At 37.9% G+C, this 24,908-nt stretch overlaps 1 protein-coding gene across 1 annotated transcript in view; it reads left to right on the top strand.

Moving 5' to 3' along the window:
• Window positions 1-12,675: 12,675 nt before the first annotated feature.
• Window positions 12,676-24,908, top strand: part of Adgrl3 (adhesion G protein-coupled receptor L3) — a 384,605-nt gene continuing 372,372 nt past the window's right edge. The window contains exons 1-2 of the mRNA XM_023703486.1: window positions 12,676-12,785; window positions 12,961-13,070. Coding sequence (XP_023559254.1) covers window positions 12,676-12,785; window positions 12,961-13,070 — 220 coding nt within the window. The remainder of the gene's footprint in view (window positions 12,786-12,960; window positions 13,071-24,908) is intronic.

The following is a 24,908-nucleotide window of genomic DNA, read 5'->3' as shown; positions in this document are numbered from 1 at the left end:
GCTGCATTCCTATTTTTATTTCTGTTAATCAAGAGTGTTTAAATTGATCTGTTCCCCAGTCAGATCAAATGGCCTGACAATATAGAGAGGACGAGACACAGGCAAGGACCCCTGCAAACGAAAAAGAACGCGTGGCACGTGGCTGCGTGGCTGCTGTCCACTGAGCCCAAGCCACCAAAAGTGCAAAGCACTTCCATCGCTGGCCTGTGAAGTCATTTCCTTTCCGATCACCTATTTTGTTACTACCCTGCTGTCTTATTTATCTTTTACTATTTGTAGCAATAATCACCTTAACTCTTAGTGCATAAAGCCATGATCACTGGGGTAAATACGCTCCGGGGGCTCGGCGGCCTTCATGCGTTATTGCTCCTAGGCATCAAGATAACCAATGTTTAAAAAAATAAACACAGACTAGGAAGATCATATTTTAATCAAAATAGCTATAAGGATAAATCAACAAAAATAAGTCCTTGAGAGAGTATATATCTTATTGTGCTTCTTATAATAATACTGATTCAAATATAAGCCTCCGTATTTAACGCTGTCATTTTTGTATTACTAATGATATCTGACATTGTAGCTGTGGATTATTTGCTTCTCACTTTCATTCCAAGGATTATCCTAGGCTATATACTTCCTTTTCCATTTCACATATTTCTCAAACATGCATCTAACTTGTGCATGATTCAGTACAGATCCGTTTTAAAATCATAAAATCACATTTTATTATTGGCTTTCAATAAAAATTCATGAAGCTAGGACTTTCATTATATTCAACTGCAGATTTTTTTTAATGAACAGCAACTATATTCTTGAAAAGGTTGGAAGCCACTGGCTTACCTCAAAATATTTTCATTTAATGATGTAACATAAATGAATAATAAACTCTGTTGTACAGTAGATATTCACAAAAATTACTTTTTGGAATTACTTTTTCAATTATTGCTTTTATTTTTATTGTGTGTTCATTATCAGAAATATTTATGAACTTTATGGAAATAATACTTAAAGAATGTAATGACTTAATATTGATGGCAATATTTTATCTCTCAAGATTAAGAACAAAATGATTATATGTGATTATTTCATTACAGAATTTTCTACAACACTGCAGTATGCATGAGCAACTGTTTTTGTTTCTTCTTTGTTATTTCATAATTATAAAGCAAACTGATGAAAATGTTTACTCATTTTAGTTCAATAGTAAGAAGTTTCTTCATTAAAAGTTTAAATTATAAAAAAGTTTAAATTATAGAGAATATTAAATACTGAATTCTCTGCTTCCAGTGCCAAAACATCAATTGCCTATTACTGAGAATGCAAACAAGAAAATGAATAACTTGTACTTGTTCCTCAGTGTTTATCTTCCTTAACAAAACTATTTGTGCTAACAGACCCACTTTCTTCAACTGAAACTACAAAATGAGGAGGGTACTTGCAAGCACTTGACAGACATGAAGAAGGAGCCCCAGGTAGCACCTTATTTTGGGGTGAATATTTGAGTCCTGCCTTACTATGTTTCCTCTCAGATAAAGAGGGGACACATAACTCTGAAAAAACCCCACAAATAATGCATTCCTTGTAGAAGACAGTCTCCATTTGTGAGTTATAGGTACAGGCTTTCTGGTCATGTGATGAGCTAGATCCTCTTCTGTCCTACTTTCTAGGTGACTGATCCCTGTTGCTTCTCTCTAGAAAGTAGATAAACACTAAAAATAAATACAACATTTAGGAGGCAAAGAGATATACAGTAACAACAGGAGAAAATTTGGGGAGAGTTAGTAACTCAAATAAAAGCTTTATTGTATGGAAATTGTACAAAATTTTAAAAACATTAAAGATTTTCAGAATGTTAAAAGAGTTAAATCCAGATCTGGTTGTACATGCCTGTAACTGAAACACCCAGGAGGCTGAGGCAGGAGGGTTGTGGTGAGATTGAGGCCAACCTGGGCTACAAAGTGAGTTCAAGGCTTACCTGAACTACATAGCAAGACTCAGTCTCAAAAAATAAAATAATCAATAAAGTAGTGCATATAGTACTCCAAAATATCATCTTCTTTAAAGTTTCAAATCTATTTTAAGCTTTTTTATCATGGAATAATGATTTTTTTTGTACCAGGAATAGAACTCAGGATTTTGTGCTTCCTAGGCAGGTGCTATGCCTCTGAGCTACATTCCTGGCACTCATTGTATTTTTTTTAAAAAGAAAAAAGTATTAAGAAACTAAAAAGTAACAATTACTCAACATGGAAGCAATGATTAGAGTTGCTATAAATCATTTAATGATGATCTATTCATGAGTAGAGTTCCACAGTATCTTTTAATCTTTTAATTTTGAATTTCAGCATAGATTTTTTTTTCAACTTGGTAAAGGAAGAGTTACTTCATTTTTAATGGCTGTCTGGAATCATATAGTAAGGGTTGCTTTAAAATATGTTTAATCAGATTGTACATGCACTAAAACACCTTATACTGTGTACTTTATAAGCAAAGGAAGTGTTCAGATCCATAAAAACTTTTAAATGTTGCAGACTAGGATTTTTGATTTTAGCTTTATAACCATGGCATAAATTTCAGTGTGAAGTTCTGATTATCATCTCTACACCATTACAATGAAGTAGCCAAGGTGGGTAACTTATAAGAAAAGGACTTGGGGACAGTGAGATAGCTCCGCGGAATAAGCGCCTGCTTCGGCAAATGTAGGGGCCAGAGTTTGATCCAGGTTCCACAAGCCGAACTGGCCCCATCCCCAGGGTGCACTGAGCTGGCCACTGAGTCTGGGTGTGGTGGCGCATGCCTGTAATCCCAGCGCTGGAGAGAGTGAAAGTGGGGGGGAATCACTATGAGTCCGAGCTGCACAGTTAGACCCTGTACCTAATACATAAATGAAAAGAAAGAAAGAGAAAGAAAGAAAGAAAGAAAGAAAGAAAGAAAGAAAGAAAGAAAGAAAGAAAGAAAGAATTAGCCAGCTCGCAGTTCTGAAGACTGAAAGTGTAAGACTGAGCATCCCATGATATTGCCTCAGGAGAGAAGGCAGGAAACAGCTCACCGTGGACCCAGATGTAGAAGCAAATACAGTGCTCAAAGGAGCAGGGGTGTGTGTGTGGGGAACCCCAAGTGACCCCAGGAGCTTCCAGTAGTCCCCTCCTCATAGGCCCAGGATACCCCCCAAATACTACTCCCTTAGTGGGCCTTAGTTATGGTCCCTTGGGGGCTACAGCTAAATAAAACAAATACAAACAAAGGCAGGCGTTATTACTTGAGAAGGGGACTTGGAGCCGTGGTATGTGAGATGCTGCTGTTGGCTTGCTACAAGCACATCCTCTGCCCCATCCTTCTCCTCCTGGCTGCCAGCCACCAACTTTCTGTAAGCCACTTTGGTCTTCAGAGAAGACTCTAACTTGGTGAGCCTTCTAGAAAAAGCTAGTGTTGTAAATGTCATCCCCTGGTGAGGGGAGTTGCTTTAAGAATCGATGCTGTCACATAGGCTGGGCATAGTTCACTTGCGCCGTTGTTCCTTAAAGGGAAGTCTGCTAAGTGGCTTATTTGTAGAACATTTGCAGTCTTGAAATGAGACAAAAGAGAAGGCTTTGCTGTTCTAGATGCTGTATATCTGCATCTTACTTGACGCTGGGCACACGATGCCTTTCTTGAGTCCATAAGGCAAAATGCAAAAATTTTATAGAATTCAAGCAATAGTAATGACTTCTTCTTAAATCACTGAACTAATCAACTTAGCACCAATTCTTCTTCCAAGATGAACTTCTTATTTTAAGCCACTTTTGTTTGTGTCCCATGACCTGAAGCACTGTGATGCAAACAGAAATGGCATCACATTTCTCCTAGAATTACTGTTTCCTGAGGATAACATACATGTAAGCAGCCGAGATGGAAGGCTGATGTGCATCTCTGAGCTCATTACTGGAGTTCACAAAGCAACCAGTCTAATCAGCCTTGTCCTGGAAGTGACAAATGAATGTGCGGGAAAGCCAGAGCCCAGGAGGCTAACTGGTCTTTAGTCATGGGCATTCGGCAACTTTGTTTTACATTTTGTCACATGAGCCCGGTCTGTTACATTGGACATATAAAGCATGATACAAACTCTGATTATCTCTGTGTATATAAACCCTACTGCACTACTTAAAAATCTTCAAGATAGCACAGAGAGGTTCTATGGAGCACATAGCAAAGTGACTTTCCCTTTGCATTTTATTCATGCTCTGGAAATTGTTTTTATTATTATTATTATTATTATTATTATTATTATTAATCACTTAAATTCCCTTGAGATGTGGTTCTGCTCTGTGGTTCAGGCTCAGCTTTAACTTCCCAGCTTGAGTGAGCTTCCTGCCTCAGCCCCTGGGAGGTGGGCTGCAGGTACACACTGCTGCCCTTTGCTTGGAAATAAGGAACAGCTACTTATATCGTGCATGCATGCACACTCTTCTATTTGCTTTTTAAAAAGTACTTTATTTTTTAAAAAGCAAGTCATGCCAAAGGTATTTTCCTGACTCATCTGAGGGTTTTGTTCTTATAAGCTTTAAGGTTAACTGACTTAAATATATTATTATAATCATCTTTTTTCCCCCAAATCCTCTTTCAAGTTTTGATTCTGATTCTTACTGAGTTTCTCCTTCATAAATCACTTAGTGGAGAGATAACCACGTATTGATCAGAAAAGTCTCAACTCGATGATTCGGTATGGTATCCTTCATCTTAGCCCAGCCATGCAGATAGGACATTTTTGTAGCTCAGAGAATGAAAGAATGCCTTGTAGCATCTGCATGAAGCAGAGTGAATTAAATATGCCTCTGATTTAACAGAAAACAGAATAAAATAACTTTAGGAGCCTTGGAAGATAGACTCAGATATTACCAGCTGTATTATTTCCTACAGAAGTAAGCATAGTCTTCAAAAAAGGAATATGCATAATATAAAATACTTAACATACTATATACTATATCACATAAAAACATACGACATTTCTTTCCTTCATGTTTATAAAATAAGTAATATCTTTGCAATGCTTTCAGGTACTGAATTCAGGCACATACTCCAAATTATTTCATTAGTCATGCATGCAAATAAAGAACATATCCCTTGAAATGTTGCAAACAATAAACTAATATAAATGTATTAATACAAATAAATTTTATGCATTTTAAAGGAAAATTTTCCCATAATTCTATCTTCCCACTACTATAGCATTTAGCATTAGAAGCATACAGTCTAGAAATCATTACATCATAAGCAGGACTGAAGAGCCTTTCCAGGAAATTTGTGTATATTTGTTAATTTTCTTTTTTTTTTTTTTTTTTTTTTTTTGGGGAAGGGTCTACAGGGGGTTCAGGGTCTCACTACTAGATTGGACTCTTAATGATCCACCTGTTTCCAGCCTCCCAAGAGCTGGGATTACAGGCGTGCACCACCATGCCCAGTCTCAATTGCCATTTCAGCATGCCCCAGGGGCTGGGCCAGCATGGCAGGCCTAGGGATTGAACCCTGGTCCCTGAGCCTTCTTGCAGGCACTTTAATCTGCTGAGCTATTTATCCAGCCCTCTATTTGTTAATTTTCAAAGCCAACTTTCTCCCTAGTGCAGTGTCACATGCCACTTGCAACGCTGAAGCAAGAGTATCACCAGTTAAAGGCCAGCCTGAGTGATTTAGTGAAATCTTATCGAAATATGGAAAATAAGAAAGGACTGTGATGGAGCTGAGTGGTAAAGTTCTTGCCAAGCATGGGAAAGGCCTGAGAGTCCATCTCTAGTAATTCAAAAGAGAAAAAAGGAAAGAAGGAAGGAATGGAGGGAGGGAGGGAAGGAGGGAGGGAGAGTTTTCTTTAATTTTTAGGTGCTTGTTTCTATAAACTGTACTTATGCATCTGAAGTAGTTAATCATTTTATTTTGAAATGGAATTCATGAATATTGAGTGAAGGTTGGCTGATGATTATGATAATTTGCTTCATGAGACAGTGCCTGGAGATGTGTGGAAAAATGAGAAAAATGAACTTACTTATAAGTTCACAATTAAAGTGCCTGAAGCAGGCACAGGGGCCAGGGGTCGATCCCCGGGCTTACCATGCCAGCCGTGCCCCCAGAGCATGCTGTGACAGCAGTTGAGACTGGGCATGGTGGTGCATGCCTGTAATCCCGGCTCTTGGGAGGCGGTAAGCAGGCTGATCACTTCCAGTCCCATCTAGTAGTGAGACCTTGAACACCCTGTAGACCCCTCCCTTAAAATACTAAAATAAGTGCGCAAAATTTTTACAGCGTGGATGTAGCCCTGTGGGGGAGCACTTGCTTTGCGTGCCCTGGGCCCCAGATTCAGGCGCCAGCACCAGGGGAAAGAAGGGAAACCAACAAACACAGCATCCTAAATGCCATTATCAAACACATTTCTACATTTTAAGAATATTGAATTCATTGTAAAAATTCCCAAGCATAAGTCCTTAATGTTCACAATTTTATATGGTATAAAAAAACTGAAGAGATTTTATTTTTAAATTTTTACTGAAATAGTTTAGTGCATTGGAAAGTAAAATCTTTGTACTGCACTAAAAAATGTGTGTTTAAATTTTATTTTGTCAAAATAAAGCTCTTTAAACACATAAATGTGAAATATCCAATTTGTATTTATTTCTAGAGAAGAATATTAATGCTGAAATGGAAACTAATTTTAATATGAGCATTTAATAACAATTTCTTCATGTTTGATATTTCACATCTTTTGAAGTTTCACATAGGAGAAAACAGAAAATACACCAAGTTTTGTAACATGCTGTCTTATTTATATTATTGGTCAGATAAATCTTAGTCTATTTCCCACATTGATAGGAATAAAGCTTGCATGCTGAGAATTTCACTGAGAACAGAGCAAAAAGCGTACATCTGATACATTTCCTCCAAATGAAACTAAACCCAAGGGCTGGGGCTAGAGCTCAGTGGCGCTTGCATTTGCCTGGCAAGGACAGGGTATGAGTTCTATTCCCAGTGCTAGAAAAAATGAAAAATAAACTCAAAGCATTTACACTGGAAGACTAAATAGATAGTCAGATGGGATATACGATATAGGTGTATGTGTGCTGGCCTGTGCATCTTATTAATAATTGTATAAGTATTTAGTAGGGACAGTAAACACTTTAGTCATGTTCTAATGCAAGAAGTATTTTAATGAGTCATATTTCAAAGTAATGACCCCCGAAAACACTTTTCAATATGCATTTTTTTTGCCTAAGTACTTGTAGTAGACTGAATATTCTGTTCCATGTTACATCAGTATCCTAATGTCCATAGCCAATGAATGTTACCTTATTTGGATAAATGTATTTCTCATGTGATGAAGTTAAGGTTCATCAGTTTAGGGATTAATATAGAAAACATAATAAAATTAAATAAATAGAACAAAAATTGAAATAAAGACTGTGCAAAAGACATTCTAAAGATTTAAAAAAGAGAACACAAATAGTCAATGGGTATATGAAAATATGGCCTGAAAATTTCACTGATTTCAAGGAAGTGTGAATCAAAACCACAAATATTTCATCACATACTAAATAGTATAGCGGTGAACAAAAAGACAAAATATAACATTGGCAAGGACGTGGAGAAAAAAAGACTCTTGCACTGCTCATTGGATTGTAAATTTTTGGAGCCTTATGAAAAATGACACATAGGCTTTCAAAAAATTACAAATAGAACTACTATGTGGTCCAGCAATCCCACCTCTCAAAGCATACGTATCCATGGAAATAAAATCGGTATCCTGGAGAGATTATATATACTCTTGTATTTGTTTCAGTGTTGTTCAAAAGATCCAACACAACCTAAGTGGCCATCAATAGATGAATGAATAATGACAAGATCCACACACAACATATACAATGTGATATCATTCAGCATTGAAAAAGAAGAAAACTCTGTCATCAGAAGGATAGTATACTCACTAAAAGGGGAAGACAAAAAGGAGGCATCGTGTCTCTCACAGATGTCATCACCGTGGCGGCTGAGTAGAGCAAAGGGGAGATGCTGAGAAAAGGGGATACAGTTTCTGTGTAAGGTTAGTGTGTTCCAGTGACCTAACACGCAGAGCTGTAAGCAGGGCTAATGCGACTGTGTCTGTGGCAGTCCTATTTCCCGATACGAGGACTAAACACATGCAGCCTGCATCTAAATGCTGGTGTAGTTGGGTTCACAGCATCAGGAGCTTCAGTGCCTGGCCCCTGAGTCTAAAGCAGGATCCTGAATGCAGAGGAACAGAGTAGGACAAAGTGGCTGCATCCCTGGTGGCTGGGAAACAAAGACCGTCCATGGAGATGAGCCAGGGGCGCACGCAGGGGCACTTCCCGGGTCCCAGGCCTACCAACATATCCAGCTGGAGCAGCGTCAGGTGGTTGAGCCAGCAGTGGAGTCACCACTTCAGGAGGCTCCTAATTCAGTAGACAGTTACGGTAAACTGGCACAGCGTTGGGTATTTGAGATTAGCTGAGGGGCCGACTGGAAAACTAGTCAGCATATAAAGAAAACAGGATGACTTTGACATGACATATATGATAATTGCTTTTACTGGGGTAATCATTTCATAAGGGTACACGTACGCGCACAACTCATTGTAACATCTAATATGTATTAAATTTTATTAGTTAAATAGGGAAAGATAAAAAATCAAATGAGCTGATTTTAGAGTATAAGTTAGGAATAATAGGACATATGTGAAGACACTTTCTAAGTTTGAAGGATTTTCAGATGTAGAGTGGTTTTTCTTTAAAACTTGCACTAGGGGTACACAGCACACTTTAAGGTGAATGCTTAGACTGTTTAAAACGATTGAAGTAAATAAAAGACACATGGCCAGCTGGGGAGATAGCTTGGCAGTCCAAGCACCTGCCTGGCCAGTACAAGGACCTGAGTCGATCCCCAGTACTGCATGACATGCTGGCCCTGGAACCCTGGCTGTGCCACGTTGGCCCCCAAACCACGTATGGTGGCACATGGCTGTAATCCCAGTGCTGTGGTGGCTGAGACGGGAGGATCACTATGAGTCTGAGCTGTACTGCAAAACCTTGTACTAACTAAGTAAATCATTAAAAAAAGACATTGCCAAGAATGATGGGATAAGTATGTTTGAATCAGGACAAGGATAGTGAATGATACTTCTACTTTTTTTTCTTTTTCTTTTTTTTTCTTTTTCTTTTTTTTTTTTTTTTGGGGAAACCGGGGATTGAACTCAGGCCCTTGCTCTTGCCAGGCAAATGCTTATTCTACTGAGCCATCTCCCAGGCCCCATACTTCTACTTTTCATTTGAACTTTTTACATCACACAAAGGAGCATAATTTAAATATAATAAAAGATCTAGTATAAAATTAGATTTCCATAAGTTTTTAATATAAATCTGTTTTCTCCAGGATCTACTCTCAACACAAAGCATTTATGTTGTTTCCAGTGTGTCACTATTTCTGGACTGTTTATCACAGATGGATTCAGTCTGTCTACTGCAAGGTGTTGTTGGCCTACCTGAAACTATAGCAATCACAAAAAAAGTAATAAGATACTCTAAATGAAAAAAGGAAATTGAGATAAAATTACCAAATGCTGTGAGGTGTTTTAAACTAAAGTATTACATAGTTTATTTTAATATAATTATAAATTTTAAATTATTTCAAGTATTATTCACCCATGATACTAAATATACATTCAAATATACATTTTTTTTTGGTGATTGCTATTAACAGTGATATTCACAATGAGAACAATAGCAGAAGAAGGCCTTGTGCACATGCGTGATACTTCATGTATTTGCCCAAAGCAGTATTATAATGTGCATATCAACTCTGTGACATAGTAAAATAACATGTGCATATTACCTTTGTGAAAATAGTCTAAGGATTTTTTTTTTTTTGATAATTCCATCTGATGTTTGTCAGTGCCACCTTCTAGCAATACAAATGTTGGTACTGCAGATTGTTTCCCCATAAAGTTTGTGTGGAACAATAGCCTGAAAAAATGTATCAATGTGAACAATCTTTCAAAGAGTTTTATAAGATATTTTTGTTCTATTAGTGGATAGGACATATTTTGATCATATCAAAATTTCTCTTTATGGGTTATTGTGGGTTTGAATGTATATTTAGTATCATGGATGAATAATACTTAAAATAATTTAAAATTTATACTTATATTAAAATAAACTTTGTAATACTTTAGTTTAAAACACTTCACAGCATTTGGTAATTTTATCTCAATTTCCTTTTCTCATTTATAGTATCTTATTATTTTTAATGTATTTGGTTGCTACAGGGTCTCACTACACAGCTCAGACTGACAGTGGTCCTGCTGCTTCCAGCCTCCGCAGCGCTGGGATCACAGGCGTGCGCACCAGGCCTGGACACTGGCCAGCGCAGCGTGCCCCGGGGGCGGGCATGCGGTGCTGGGGACCGACCCACGGTCCCTACTCTAGCTTAGGCTTGCCTAAGCAGACGCTTTAGTCTGCCGAGCTCTCTGGCAGGGCCCAATTTAGTATTTTACAATGAATACTTTTGATATTTTTGGAAGAACTACTATAATAGTTGTCTTTTTGGAGTAAATTATTTAAAAAATGTGGTCAGTAGAAAGTTATTTCATTTTGAATCTCAGAAAATGAAATATTAGAAAACCAATTAAGAAATGGAATATATAAACTGTTTTCAAAATATAGTTCATCTTTAAATAATCATTGTTATAGTGGTTTTACTTCATTTTATGTAAAAATATTATTTTAGAGATTGAACCTGCCTTTCTCCCCCCTTTCTTTAAATGACTGAATTCAAAATAATAGCAGAATATTAAATTATTTTTAATAATGCTTTTTATATAGAATAGTAATTATAAAGATATCACTGGCATAGTATTTTTTGTCTGTCTTTATATCTCTTAATGTACACTATTTCATTAATTATAAGGCTATCTTGACAAATGCATGATTAAGTTAGACCTTGGGAGTCACAGTGATGGTTAGTATTTACAACACGTTCACTTTAAATTTCCTTACATATGAATAAATATTCTACAAGTAATCTGTGTTGGGAGGTGAAAGCTGTATTGGCTTAACTGCTAGAAATATGTCATTTAATTTGAGCTATCTTTTAAAAATGGATTTTCTTTGTACAAAGGAAGTATGGCACTGCTATTTTTAAGACCTGCCAGCACACTAAAATACCAAGCCGCCTACTGCAGTGCTTGGGAGCGGACAGCACGCGTCCATGCCTGTGACTGTGCAGCCGGTCATCAGCGGCGGAGACTGTATCCCTACTGGGGAACCACAGACCCGCTGACGCTGAGGATTAACCGTTCGGCGGAACAACCAAAAGCCTGCAGCCTATAAGCTTTTATTAATTTTTCACTGATAACACTGAATCTATTTTTCAGTTTAAGACATTTACATTTTAATTTGGGGACTAAATAAAATCCTCATTAAGCCTGACAAACGGTAGCCTCGAGTCAACACAGCGCATTTTCTCCTGAAGTCGGAGCGAGCTCCGCCCGCCCTTCCCTCGTGCTGCTGTAGCCTGGCAGTTACACAGAGGTGTGGATCGCAGGAGGAGGTGAAGCTTTTGTTCCAAAAGCAAGAGAAAATCTAGCCATGAAATGGTGTTCTGAAGTGAATCAACACATAAAAGAAGGAATGATTAGTATATTCATCCTATACATTTCATGCTAATATTATTGAGGACAAGCCACTTATTTCTCTGGGTAAAAATTCTACTTATTGATACATTATTGAATGTGGTAATTTTCTAGTTAAAATTTATAACGATGAGATCACTGTGTGCATGCGTGGTTTTTTTCAGCGGAAGAATTAATTTTATTACATGTACTTTTCCCCAAGTGTAAATCAATCCAGATGTATTTAGCTCAGTTTCCACAGAAGTGCCCAGGCTTTTAATTTCTGCCTCAGTAGTGTTATTTAATTATTCTGTTTAAAATAAAGTTATTATTTTAAATTATTGGATATTGACATTTATGAAGTCTAATCTAATTTATGAAGTTTGTGTCACTATTCAACTGAACACAAAATAATTAGAAAAAAAAATGGGGATTGAACCCAAGACCTCACATGTGCTATGGCTTTCTCTACCACTTAGTCACATGCTCAACCCATTGTTCTATGGAGACGTCGCGGTCTCTGTGCTTTGTTAAGCTTGTTCTAAGTAGGTGCTTTAGACCACTGAGCCATCTCACCAGCCCCGGGAATCAGTTCTTACACATGGCTTTGTGGATACAGCTAGCATGATTATATGAATTATATAAAGTAAATTAATATATACATTTTAATGTTTAAATAATAACTTGTATAAGCTTGGATAAAGCTACTTAATCCATGTTCCTGCCTTTCAAATGTCATCATAGGCAATTTATTTTGCAAGTACTTAGTGACAATCTATGGTTACTATTTTCACCCTTAGATTACAAATGGAGGGGGTATTTGCTATCAAATAGTCTTCCGCACCTGTCTTCACATAGGCAGTATACTATGGAGCAGCTTGTATTGCTTCAAAATACTTAATCTGTACCTCAAAATTGTGCTGATCTCAACCACGTATTAGTTAATATGAGTAAACTGAATGGATTGATTGTTAGGACTTGTGTTTAAAGACATAATACCCAGGACATATCTTTAATAAGACCGAAGTTGTGCGAGCATGTGGTGCACACCCATGAAGCCAAAGCAGGAGGATCACATGCACAAGGCTGACCTGGGAAATCGTTGTTCAAAAGGAAATGAAAAAGGGCACGAAGCTATCGCTCAAAAGTAGAACATACCTGACACTGCCAGTACATACATAAGTGATGCCTAAAAAGTAATGTCTTAAGTCAACCTAAATCTTTATTTCAGTGTATGTAACTGGAACTGATATGTTGCATTGATGAAAATGATCATCTTGCGTTGCCTGAGTTCACTCTCTGTTCTCTGCTTTTGCTTCCAGATGCAATAACAGGACGCAGTGCGCAGTGGTGGCGGGTCCTGATGTTTTCCCAGACCCCTGTCCAGGAACCTATAAATACCTTGAAGTGCAGTATGAATGTGTCCCTTACAGTATGTATATTTCTATACTTTTTTTCTAAGAAGAAAAAAATAAATTTGCTTTGTATGTATGCACAGACAAAAATATTCACTGTGGAATCACAGGAGTCATCATAAATGAAAAAAAAGAACTGGTTTTAGTTTGTTGGTATCATAGACTCAACCCATCCCTGGAAAAAATTACATCATGCCTGCATGTTCTCACAACACCTAAATTTAGTAATATGTTCTATACACTGATACCTACTTTGACTCTTTTAAATGCAGAAATGTGAAACATTTAGGAAAATACTGAGAATCATTATGCCAATCCTGCATCCATCTGGGTCTACCAAATAGGACAGAAAGAGAATACTATTCTTGTATAGATAGTGGTATAGACAATAATAAATTCTGAATTTAATAAAAAATATTACTGATAGTGATGTGCTAGGAGCATTCTGATAATTACTATATTCACCCAGAGGGAACAGGCTGTAGAAAAATACAATGCTTGCATATTCTAAAGTACTCTTCATGGGATATTTTCACAGCCTCAACAAGTATGTCTTTGAAACATTTCAGATACAGCACAAGGCAGCAACACACTTTTCTTTGAAATAATGAAAAAATCAAACAATCTAACATGGAACATTTTCTGACTTTTCTGTCCAAAATTTTCAACATCTCTTAAGAAAGAAATTTATCTGAGTAGTTAATTATTCATTGGATATCTAGTTACTGACGAAATCCTGTAGTCTCTTACGAGCTATACAGCTTATCCCAGAGATAGAAAAACCTGGGACCACAAACAAATCCCTCATTCTATCTTCCTTTGATGTCTCAGGAGCCAAATATCCGGGATCACAGCTTTATGGTGCTCGGAGGTTTCAGCTTTGCTCTTTGGTACTATTTAAAGAAGAGCACATTACTCATGAGCTGGGAAGTGCACATACTTCAAAAACAGAGAGAAACTCATCCAATAAGACTGAAGTGAAATTTAAGGTGCTGATGAAAGTAATCAAGAGAAAATTTTATTTTTGCATTGCTCGTAGCATGATCAATGGGAGAAAGTTCACCTAGTGAAGTTTCGTGTACTGTTGTTATGAAAAAGTATAAGTTCACAGGTTTGTTGAAATTTCAGTTGTGTTGTGGTCCTTACATTATTTTTCTACAGGCTTTTCATGAAAAATAAAACCATTCTACTACAACCATGATATTTTGACTAAACCAAATTCATAGGCCCTGTTGTGATGATGACAGTTCTACGTGGGTAGCATTGTAAAACATGTAGAATCATGCCCTAGAAAAGCATTTTATGCCATTATATAATAAGGCGGACCTGGTTTTTAAGAACAAATAGAAATCTAATATTCAATTTTTTTAAATTTTTTCACATTGTGAAATATAGAAGCAGAATTGAAATGTTTGGTTGTAGCCTTTATCATAGATTTTTTTTTTAAGTAAGAAACTTCACAGCTGTCTCTTCAGTTTCCTGTATTTCATCAGAATTTCTTTGATGATCACCACTCTAGAATCCTCTGCCAAACTCATTCTGAAACATCTCCTTAAATCACTTCAATGCAAATAAGAACTTCCTCATATAGTTTTGCAAAAAAGGATTATGACTTACCACACAGTTCCTTTCATGTTTTCAGAGATGGACAATTTGAATTCTTAACAACCTCTATTTAGAGGTTCCTCATTATCCTGAAAGTGTACTGACTGCCTTTGAAATAAGTTCCTTATATATTAAAATATTTGTCTTATGTTTCCCTCAATAGGAATTATTAACCGAATTATACTCGCTAGCTACTTTTTAAATAATTTAATTCATACCATATACTGTGTTTATTGAAGTTGTCTTCAATGTGTTCCAGTTAAAAATATAATTCATAATTGGAATTTCATTAGTAAAGATAACATAATTTTAAAATAATTCAAAGGGAGATATGAATCATAATATCAACTATGTTGATTCATTGAAAATGGGGTTTGGTTTAGTGGAAGGCAACCAGTGGTCAGGAAGCATGACTTGTGACTATGATGTGACTACTTAACAAAAAGGCTGAATTGTTCAGCCTTGAACCATTAAACTATTAAACCATTAAACTATTTTGAGGCTCACCTTGTAATTGCAGGTTTAGTTCAACACCAGTTACTCTTCTTTTCTTGAACATAATACCATGATTTTCAAATGCTTAAAAACCTTACTTACGTGCCACTTACTACATGGATTCAATGTGTGCACCTGCTCTATCATTCAATTCTCCTTACCAGCAGATAGACACAGTATTACCCAGCAGGTTATACACTTGTCACATGTAGGAGATAAGCCAGAGAATGGGAGAGCTTTGTTTACCTCCCATTCCTCTTCTTAAGGTTCCGCTGTATTTCTACTCAATGATTTTTCCCTTCATATTATTATGAGTTATTGATCTTGTTCAATATTTAATTCATGATTTTCATTGGTGTAATTATGGCAATTGCTGAAAGCAAGTGCTTCACAGGCCTGCTTCCTTTGTCTTTTTCCCTGAGCTATTTTTTATTAATGTATGTTTCTTTATTTAGAGCAGATGAATCATTGCAAACCTATTTTTTAATCATTTCATGAAGCTTTAATGCATAAGCTATTTAATGCCATTGAGAAGAGTGCCATCATCTTAGAATGAGCCTCTTATTTCCCAGTAAGTTAAAAGTTTATTTTTCAACCTGGTGAGGTGGTGCCTTTCTATAATCCCTGTAATCTGAGGCTAGGAGACTCTTGAAAGCAAGAAAGCAAGCAAGGAAGCAAACAAGCAAGCAAGCAAGAAAGAAAGGGGGAAGAGGGAGGAAATAAATAAGAGAAATGTGGCTTCTGTTTTAGAGAAAACTTTGTACTTAATGATATCATTATGATTCTGAATGAGACACATCTATTGCATTAATATAGGGCAAACTTCAGATTTAGGATTTTAATATTTATACTTGAAAATGCTCTCATGAAATAACCTCAGTAATGTTACATTTGGTTTTTTGTGTAATTCAGTAATAATCATTTCCATTTGGATTTAAGGGCACAAGCTCTGGTGCCTAGGGAACAGTCATCTGTCACACTTTAGTTCTAGCATGATTTTTCTAGCCTCTGCGTTTTCTTTTAAGATTTTATTTTCCTCCTTAGTGGATATTGACTTCCCAGGAGATGACCCACATGCAGATTAGAGACCCTGTGTATGGCGGTGGTCTTACGCCCTAAGGAAGGCGAAGATTCCTTCCACCTGGTACTTATGCTGTTGCATTTCTGTTTAGATTTCCTGCTACTTATCACTTTGTTAGTGTTGAGTTCAATAACTTGCTATAGGTTGGTAGCCTTGGAGCAACAGGAAATACCGCACACCTAGTGTGGTAAGCTGTCCCATGAAGTGTTGAAAGTATGTTATGTTAAAAATCTCCCAGTGACATAGTTCTTAGCACATACCACCATTGTGAAGTGACACATGACTACAACATAGTGATCATTTGTGAATGTTTTCATCTTTATATTGACATGTGGAGGAAATGTTCTTATGTTCTAAATCCTTATGTTCTTTACACACATTCTGTGTGTGTTTCCACAACAGTGTTGATATTAAGATGAGATTATTCATATTGGAAAATGTTGAAAACCAAAAAAATTAGGAAAACATATTGGTAATAGCAAAGCATCTTAGAGGAAAAAGTTTAACCGTGGACATTTTTCATTTCTTTTCATAAGAAAAGTAAAATATCAAGGGCAACTGACCAGTTCTGCGGAAAACGATACAGGGGCTGTAGCTGGTGAGTTCTGGATGCTGAGCTGCACCTTCTGCGCAATTTGTAGTAACTTCAGTAGTAAATAAATAACTGAACAATGACAACCTCAGAGGAAACTTATCCTTAAGGACTCAACTAATATAACTTTCTTTTCAAGATGCCAATAAAAAAGAAAAGCAGAAAAGTTAGCAATTGTAAAGTGATTTATTGAGATTGCCTTTTTGAATGTCTTGTGCTCATTTTTTTACCCACTAAAACTGTATTTAATATGTTCTAAGTCATATACTCTTACTCCTGTTCTGTATTATCAGACGGCATACTCTACTTCTAATAAAATTTGGGACAAACGAATCAATACTTTCCCAGTTCCTGTCACACCTTAGTTCTAGCATGATTTTTCTAGCCTCTGCGTTTTCTTTTAAGATTTTACTTTCCTCCTTAGTGGATATTGACTTCCCAGGAGATGACCCACATGCAGAAGAGGTTAAACCTCACCACTTACCAGTGCCATGGCTTTTGTTCTTCCGTTTTCCATGTCACTCCACCCCACCCCTTGTGACCTGACTTGAGATGGAAATCTTGGCAGCCTCAAGGACCGCTGCTTTCCTTTAACTACGGTACAGGGATGACTTGTGTGAGAAAGAAAACAATATAAGTAGCCACCAACCTAGAGCACTCTGAGCAGAGGCCTCACTTTGTAGCCTGCTGACAAACCTTTTCTTCTAATGCACGCAATTTCATGCATGTTTCGCTCCAGCTCAAACGTACTTGTCTTCCATTACTCTCTACCTTTTCTCCTCAGCTATTTGTTTCTTTTCAGAAACACAGAGCACATACTACTTATTTGAGCAATCTTCTTTCTTAATGGATTTTTCTAAGAAATGAAGGGAAAAGTACCCAGTTTTGAGAGCTCCTAAGGAAGACTGTTTGATTAAAGCAGTCTTTCAGCGCTTGCTTCGGCAGCATGTACTGAGGACGTCTTACCGCACTTAAGCTCTTCTGATTATTCATGTTCACCATCGGAAGAGTTATGGGGGTAATTATCTTAATGAAAAATGAGTGCTATTGGAAAATTAATATTTACAAATAATTATTAATTTTTATTTTTGTCTTAACTCTGAGAAAAATGTGTCATACTTTTTGCATTTAAAACAGTGTCAGATGGGGCAGGGGAGATAGCTTAGCAAAATAAGCATTTGCCTGGCAAGCACAAGGTCCTGAGTTCAATCCCCAGCACTGCAATAAATAAATAAATATATAAAAAATAATAGTGAAACAGTTTCAGACATACAGAAAACACTAAGTATGCACTGAATGATTGAGAAGAAAAGGAAAGATAGCCAAATGACTTCTCCATCAGCATTTTGTCCCTTTTTCTGGGTTGCTAAATGAAACATTTATGTGGAAGTAAGACCTTACAATTCAAAGGAAATATTTATTATAAAGATAAAAACCTTGTGAATTTTACTGTTTCAAAATTGTGAGAATGTACATTTTCTTAATGAATAGAGGGATTTGTTCTAATAGAGTTTGTAAATAGGATATCATGTCTGCATCTTGTACAGCAAATAACCACTAGGAAGAATGTATACAATGTGTTAATTATTGAAACTATCCTACCAGTTTGGTTTGAAACTGTCTCGTCACTATTTGTTTATCAATAAAATTATGGGGGAAAAATTGCTTCTAAGGGCTGGCCGAACAGCTCAGTGGATTAAAGTGCCTGCAAGCAGGTGCAGGGGCCGGAGGATCGATCCCTGGGCCTGCCGTGCCAGCCCCGTCCCGGGGTGTGCTGAGACAGCATTTGAGACTGAGCATAGTGGCACACGCCTGTAATCCCAGCACTTGGGCGGCTGTAATCAGGAGGATCACTATGAGTCCATCCTAGTAGTGAGATCCTAACCATCCTGTAGACCCTTCCCTAAAATACAGAAAAAGAAAAATGGCTTCTAAATTGTTATGGCTTCAGAAACTGTACAAGGACCCAGTTCTCTCATGCTAGTCTTCTGTCTACCTCCCTTTTACGCAGTGTCCTGCCTGCTTTAAGTAGCACTCCTCTGCGAGTGTCAGCTGTATAAATTCTCTGCTTTAGAGTAGTATTTATAAAAGACAAAACGTGTCTTTCCCCTTCGTCAAATCTTTCTCTCCCTCACCAAATAATTCTCTCTCAAATATTATTTCTCGCTCCCATGTAGTATTTTATACCTAACAGCTAATCCACAGAGCTGCTGCAAATATAAATCAATGATTAATATTTAAGTTAAAATTGGCTGATATGCAAAAATATTAGACATTCATAAAAATTTCTGTCATAAATGGGAATATACTTTCTTAGGTATCCTGATCCTAAACTCTCTTTACCATTGTCTGGCTATTTCATGTGTACGTGGAAATGTTCTTAATTAAAGGAGACCACTTGGTTGGGAAACCTCCCAGCTTTGTCTTCTTTTGTTTATCAACCCTTCTTGGGAACCTACTGCATATCAGGCAGAAAGCAAATCTCTAGGAATAGAATACTCTAAAAAAGACCCTGCCCGTGAATTCAGGCAGATGTATCTCAAGGTCCCCCAAGATGCAATGTTATTAGTTTGGCACAGCAACTGAGCCTTGCACATTTCCCAGGGACAGAGAAGAAGGCTGCCCTAAGGCAGCGGGTGCTTTCCTGGGGTGGGCTGGTACCTTCCAGCAAGCTTTTCTAGAGAAATAACCCCAAGGGACAAATCTCAACAAAGGACCAGACTTCTTGGAGAAAATGGCAGTAATTTTTAGCAGAAAGGATGGCATAAGACAGTAAATGAGGATAAAAGAAAATAAGTTGATGTTGGCATTCAATACAAAAAACAAGAAGAACTGAGAATGAACTCTGAAACGGACAGGGCAGAATTCACGGACTTTCATCCATGCTGTAGAACGTGGAAAAGACAACAAACTGTTTCTGAAAGGCATTATCTGATGGATAAAATATAGATTTGCAAATGTGCAACATACACATTTATTTAACCATTCAGCTTCAGTGGTTAAATGAAGAAGAGATAGTCCTTGGGAAAATATGAACAATTTTGAGAGAGAGAGAGAGAGAGAGAGAGAGAGAGAGAGAGAGAGAGAGAGAGCAGGCCTCCAGAAAAATACGATCCATTAATCCTCGAGAGCAAGATCTAGAGGACCAGCTGAGTGTGGTAGCCCATGCCTGTAATCCCAGCACCATTAGGCTGAGGCAGGAGGATCGCTGTGAGTTTGAGGCTAGCTATGGGTACATGGTGTATTCAAGACCAGCCAGAACTACATAGTGAGACCCTGTCTCAAGAAAACAAAACAAAATAAGCTAAAGTTATAAGGACTCCATTTAGATGAAGCAATTGTAAAATGTTCCCTGTGATTTTATTTCTGTAATGCTCTACATGCAAGTGAAGACTATACAAAGTTCATTCTTGGAGCCCTGCTTCTGAGGAGAGGAAGGAGAGTGTGGCTGGCTGAGCACGTATGTGTGATGGGGAAGAATCGCACCCCATGTAGGCTTCAAAGCAGACACTCAGGCTAGTGGTGGTGGGTGAGGTTCAGCTGTGGAGGGGCTCCTGGTGTCCCAAACACCCAAGAGTCACGTTTAATATGAAGTACAAAGCAGCACTGCACCTGCAGTACTTTGGGCCAAAATAGGCTCGAGCTGAGTTGGCTCTGCCTCCTTCATAGGGCATCTGTGCTTTTGTGTTTTCAGTTTACGGTAGTCATTGTACTGTACCTCACTCAAACTACATCATTCAGTGTGGCTCCTGGCTTCTGAAGATACCTACCTTAGCGACGGTTGCTATGGGGCTTGGTCCTCACAGATGTAAGAGCCCCAGAATTCCATCAAAGTGGAACAGTGCCAGCTGGGAGCCACTATGCCTATGCCCACTGCATATTAGGTGGAATCTATGTGGATAAGGACTGTAATGAAGACCTGAAACCATAAATAATTGACTTGATGGTAAAGTGCAAGAAGAAAATATTGCTGAGGAACAGAAATATGAAGAAACTGGCTGACTTGATGTGTGAGGAAGTCACCCAAGAGAACATATGTGAAGTCTGAAAAACAAGGATGAAAGAATGAGGGGAAAAGCACGGGGAAGAGTGTCCAGAGCAGAGAGAAGAGCAGCTTCGAAGGCCGAGGTGGAAGAGGCCTGCCCGTTCCGCTGCCTGACACAAGCACAGTGTGGCCGCCTTCCTGTGGACACAGAGGAAGGATTGGAAAACTGACTCAGCAGCTGAAACTGTGGCTCGCGGAGAACAAGCAGCAGTGGCTTCTAGGATTAATGGAAAATCTAAATATGTTTGAAGCACAAAATTGGATGCAGTGACATTTACTTTAAAATACATATTGTAGAAAATATTGCACTATAATACTGTAACATGAAAGAAAATCGACCACAAATAAACATCACGTAGTGTCAACATCTGTGTAGGATTTAGTAGACTCATGGCAGATTAATAATATGTAAATGTATACTTAGATGCTAATTGGTAAGAAAATAAAATGAATTGAGAACTGTAAAAAATGAATCTGATTGCCAAAGTAAGGAAACTATTTGGCATAGGTTCTAAAACTTTTATGAAATAATTAAAAATTTAAAAGACTAGTTAAACCATGCTTATTTTGTACTATTTAAACCAGTAAAATTATAGTTTATACACTGATGCTTAACTCAGAAATATTCAGAAAGTGCTCAGATTGGCTAGTGCAAATGTACATATATCAGCTTCAATTATTTTGTCTTTATGCTGTGTTTAAGAAGATGAGTAATGAAAACACAGGAAAGTAAGTTTCTCTGCAAAGTATATGTTGCTGAAAATATTCCATGCAGGTTGAACAACCCTAATCTGAGAAGTCTCAAATTGTAAATGTATAAAATCCTGAAACTTTTGGTATGCCGATCTGCCTGGAAGATACCACTCTTTGCCTCTTGTGCTGAGACACAGAACCTGATGGCTGTACTTAGCTCCCAGCTGCGTAGGGGAGGTGCGCTGCAAGCACACGTGAGCTTCCTGTGTGAGCTAGCTTGTTCCAAGCCCAAGCTTCTGATTATGGACATGTAAGTATCCCCAATCCAAAGCAAGCAGCGTTTCAGGAGAGCTGCCCTCCACCTGTAGCAGACATCAAGCGTGAGATCTTTGGAGTTCCCCATCCAGAGAAAATAGTCCCAAATGAATATAAAATCAATACAGTACAACAGATTAGCACTGCTAATTTGTTTTGTTTCAGTTGTTAACCTTAGGAAACTAGAAAACTCATTCAATCGATTTAGGAAATCATTCACATATTTTGAATATAATATGTAACTTGATTAAAATGAGTACTTTGTAATGAAAATGAGCACATGTATTTTATGTGTATAAGTTCTTGTTTACACTTTAAGGAATTTCTCAAATGACAGCAGCAGAGCATGGATGCCCGTGAATACTGTAAGATTTGACGTGTGATAACCAGAAAAACAGTCCCCCAAAGAAATCCAAGTCCTATTCTCTGAAACCTGTCATGTCCGTGCTTGTGGGAGCCTTTCAGAAATGACTGAATTGCATCATGATAAAAGTATCCTGATTATCCAGGAAGGCCAACCTCGCCACACAGGCCAATAGAAAAAGGAAGTGGAGGCTCAGTTTGGAGAGAGGAGATTCAGCTGTGGGGATGAAGGCCGGGAAGGCACGTTGCAGACAGAGGAAGGGGCCGCAATCCCAGGAATGTGGGCAGCCTCTAGCAGAGGCCAGGCTAGGGAAACTGGCTTCTCACTTGTGTCAGAGCAAACACCCTTAACTAAAGCCTTTTGATTTCTGTGCCAGAGCCATTCTGGGCTTGGCTTACTGTGTGTTATATGAAGCCAGGATATTTGTTATCATTTATCAAGGAAATAATGGAAAACTAAAGGGTAATATTACATTTTCTTTTAAAATATTAGATATACAGAAAAAATATGCCTACTTAGGATATGGAACTATAGACACATAGCTTTGCTTTCTGAATAAAAATTATCATAGATTCCTGATACACTAGTCTTAAAATATAAATATACCTTTTCACTCATTGACTGAGTAGATGCAAAATAAGATGCAAAAAATAAGATGCAAAAAAGTAAGATGCAAACTATGTTATCATAGGGAAAAGCTATATTAATTTTCTTTGACTGTTTTAAAACCAAGGCACACTGTCTCAGTTACTCTTCTCTCATTGCTGGGACAAATACCCAACACCCAAAATGCAGGAAGGAAAGGTTTATTTAGCTCATAGCTACTGGAGGTTTCAGTCCACATGCAGTTGGCTCCAAGGCACAGCGTCACAGGACAAAGAACATCCACTTTATGGCGGCAGAACAACAATGGCAACCGAGAGAGGAAGTCTGTCTCTCTTATATTACATTGAGGCTCTCTGTCCCAGACTGAGGGAAGTACACATACTCATAATCCCAGCAGTACTAAGACCCATAATCCCAGCCTTAGATCACCCATAATCCCAGTGGATAATGAGTTAATCACAAACTCTAGAAGTCCCTGGCCCATGACTGCATGAGGCTTTGGGGGGACAACTAGACACAAACCATAACACACACCCAATCAAGTTAGTTATTAGATAAAATCAATGTTACTACCTTATGCTTGTTTGCTATTTATATGAGGCCACAAAAATAGTAAATAGGTAAAATGGCCCAGCTATGAAAATGTGACCTAAATTAATGAGATAAATAAACATAGTGACTTCCCAATTAAATTTTATCTTTTAACAGATAAGAATTTCTCATAATATCTCACTTTGAGTCCTTTCATTAAGATTGTACTTATTCATTTCCACATCTACTGTGCATTTATTGACAGTTTTAGCAAGACTTAAAGGAAACTTGGTTACTTTGAAAATACCCTACATAGTCCAAATTCCATAAAATGACTTGTTCTTAAATTCCAAGAACCCATGATATATTCATTATTCTATTGTCCTTTATATCAGACCAATGTAGAATTGAACGCTGAGAAACTCAGTATCACTGAGTTTACAACACTATATATAACACATGCATTTCTTATGGTAATTGTTTAAGTGGTTCACCTTGCACAGAAGTTGGGGAGGGTAGAAGAGTGGGTACAGTTGTTGATCTGGATTCAGCTTGATGAAATGAAGGTCCTCCAGGAGAGGTGCTTGGACAGTGAGTGTGGGGGCCTCACAGATAGGGAAAGGCTCCAACGAGTTTATGGCTGAGTGACCTACCTGTAAGTGGGCCTGTGGAAGGAGGTGGGGTGTGGCCTTGGTGACTATGCCAGGCTGTGGTCCCTTCCTTTTCAGCTCTTCCCTGTGCTCTGTCTCCCAGCTGTCACAGAGTTTGCAGCTGGGTCTGTCTGTGCCCTTTCTCTGTGCTGACTATGCCTTGGAGCCAGCAGCTCGTGGGCTCTGAACCTGCGGCTGAGTAAGCCTTTCCTCCTTTAATCTAGGAATGCGATGTGCTTGGTCCAGATGAATGAAATGAATGCAGCAGGTGATAACAGGAAAAAAGAAAGAGCTGTTTCCTGCATAAACCTTTATGGCAAAGACATAATTATAGTTTTACATTGCCTGTTTGTCAGAATCTACCACGTTTCCTGTCTTGTTCCTGCAAGTGTTAGTGTGTGTAACTTTGTGGTTGGTGTGAAAGCCTTAGAATCAGATAGACTTGAATTTACATTTGGGCTTTCCCAGATAACGAGCTTTGTTTTTGTGTTCATTTGTTTTACTGCTCTGTGAGTGACTTTTCACAGAGAAAAAGTAAGGGGATAATTGTCAATTTGCAGAGTTTTGGTCAAAATTGAAATGCAAATGTATGTAAAATCTCTTTGTACAGTGAGGCCTCATTGGAAACATTTAGAATATCTCAGCCCACATAACATGCCCATTTCATCCCACTCATTTCCAGTGTTCTCTGTCAATCACCACCATTGTTCCTGGAGGCTTGAAGTTGTGTAATGCTGCTAACTTACCCCAAGATCGGAGGAGCTCCGGGCGTGGTAAAGCTACAGTTATTTCTAGTTCCCTTGAGTATTGGTGCAATTTCACAGACCAGATTTCCGCCTTAATTCTGCATTTTTATTTCAGATCACCACTACCACTAG

This window comes from Octodon degus, unplaced genomic scaffold (genome assembly GCF_000260255.1).
Source record: "Octodon degus isolate 3935 unplaced genomic scaffold, OctDeg1.0 scaffold00172, whole genome shotgun sequence".
NCBI lineage: Eukaryota > Metazoa > Chordata > Mammalia > Rodentia > Octodontidae > Octodon > Octodon degus.
This window is presented reverse-complemented; position numbering and strand designations above follow the sequence as displayed.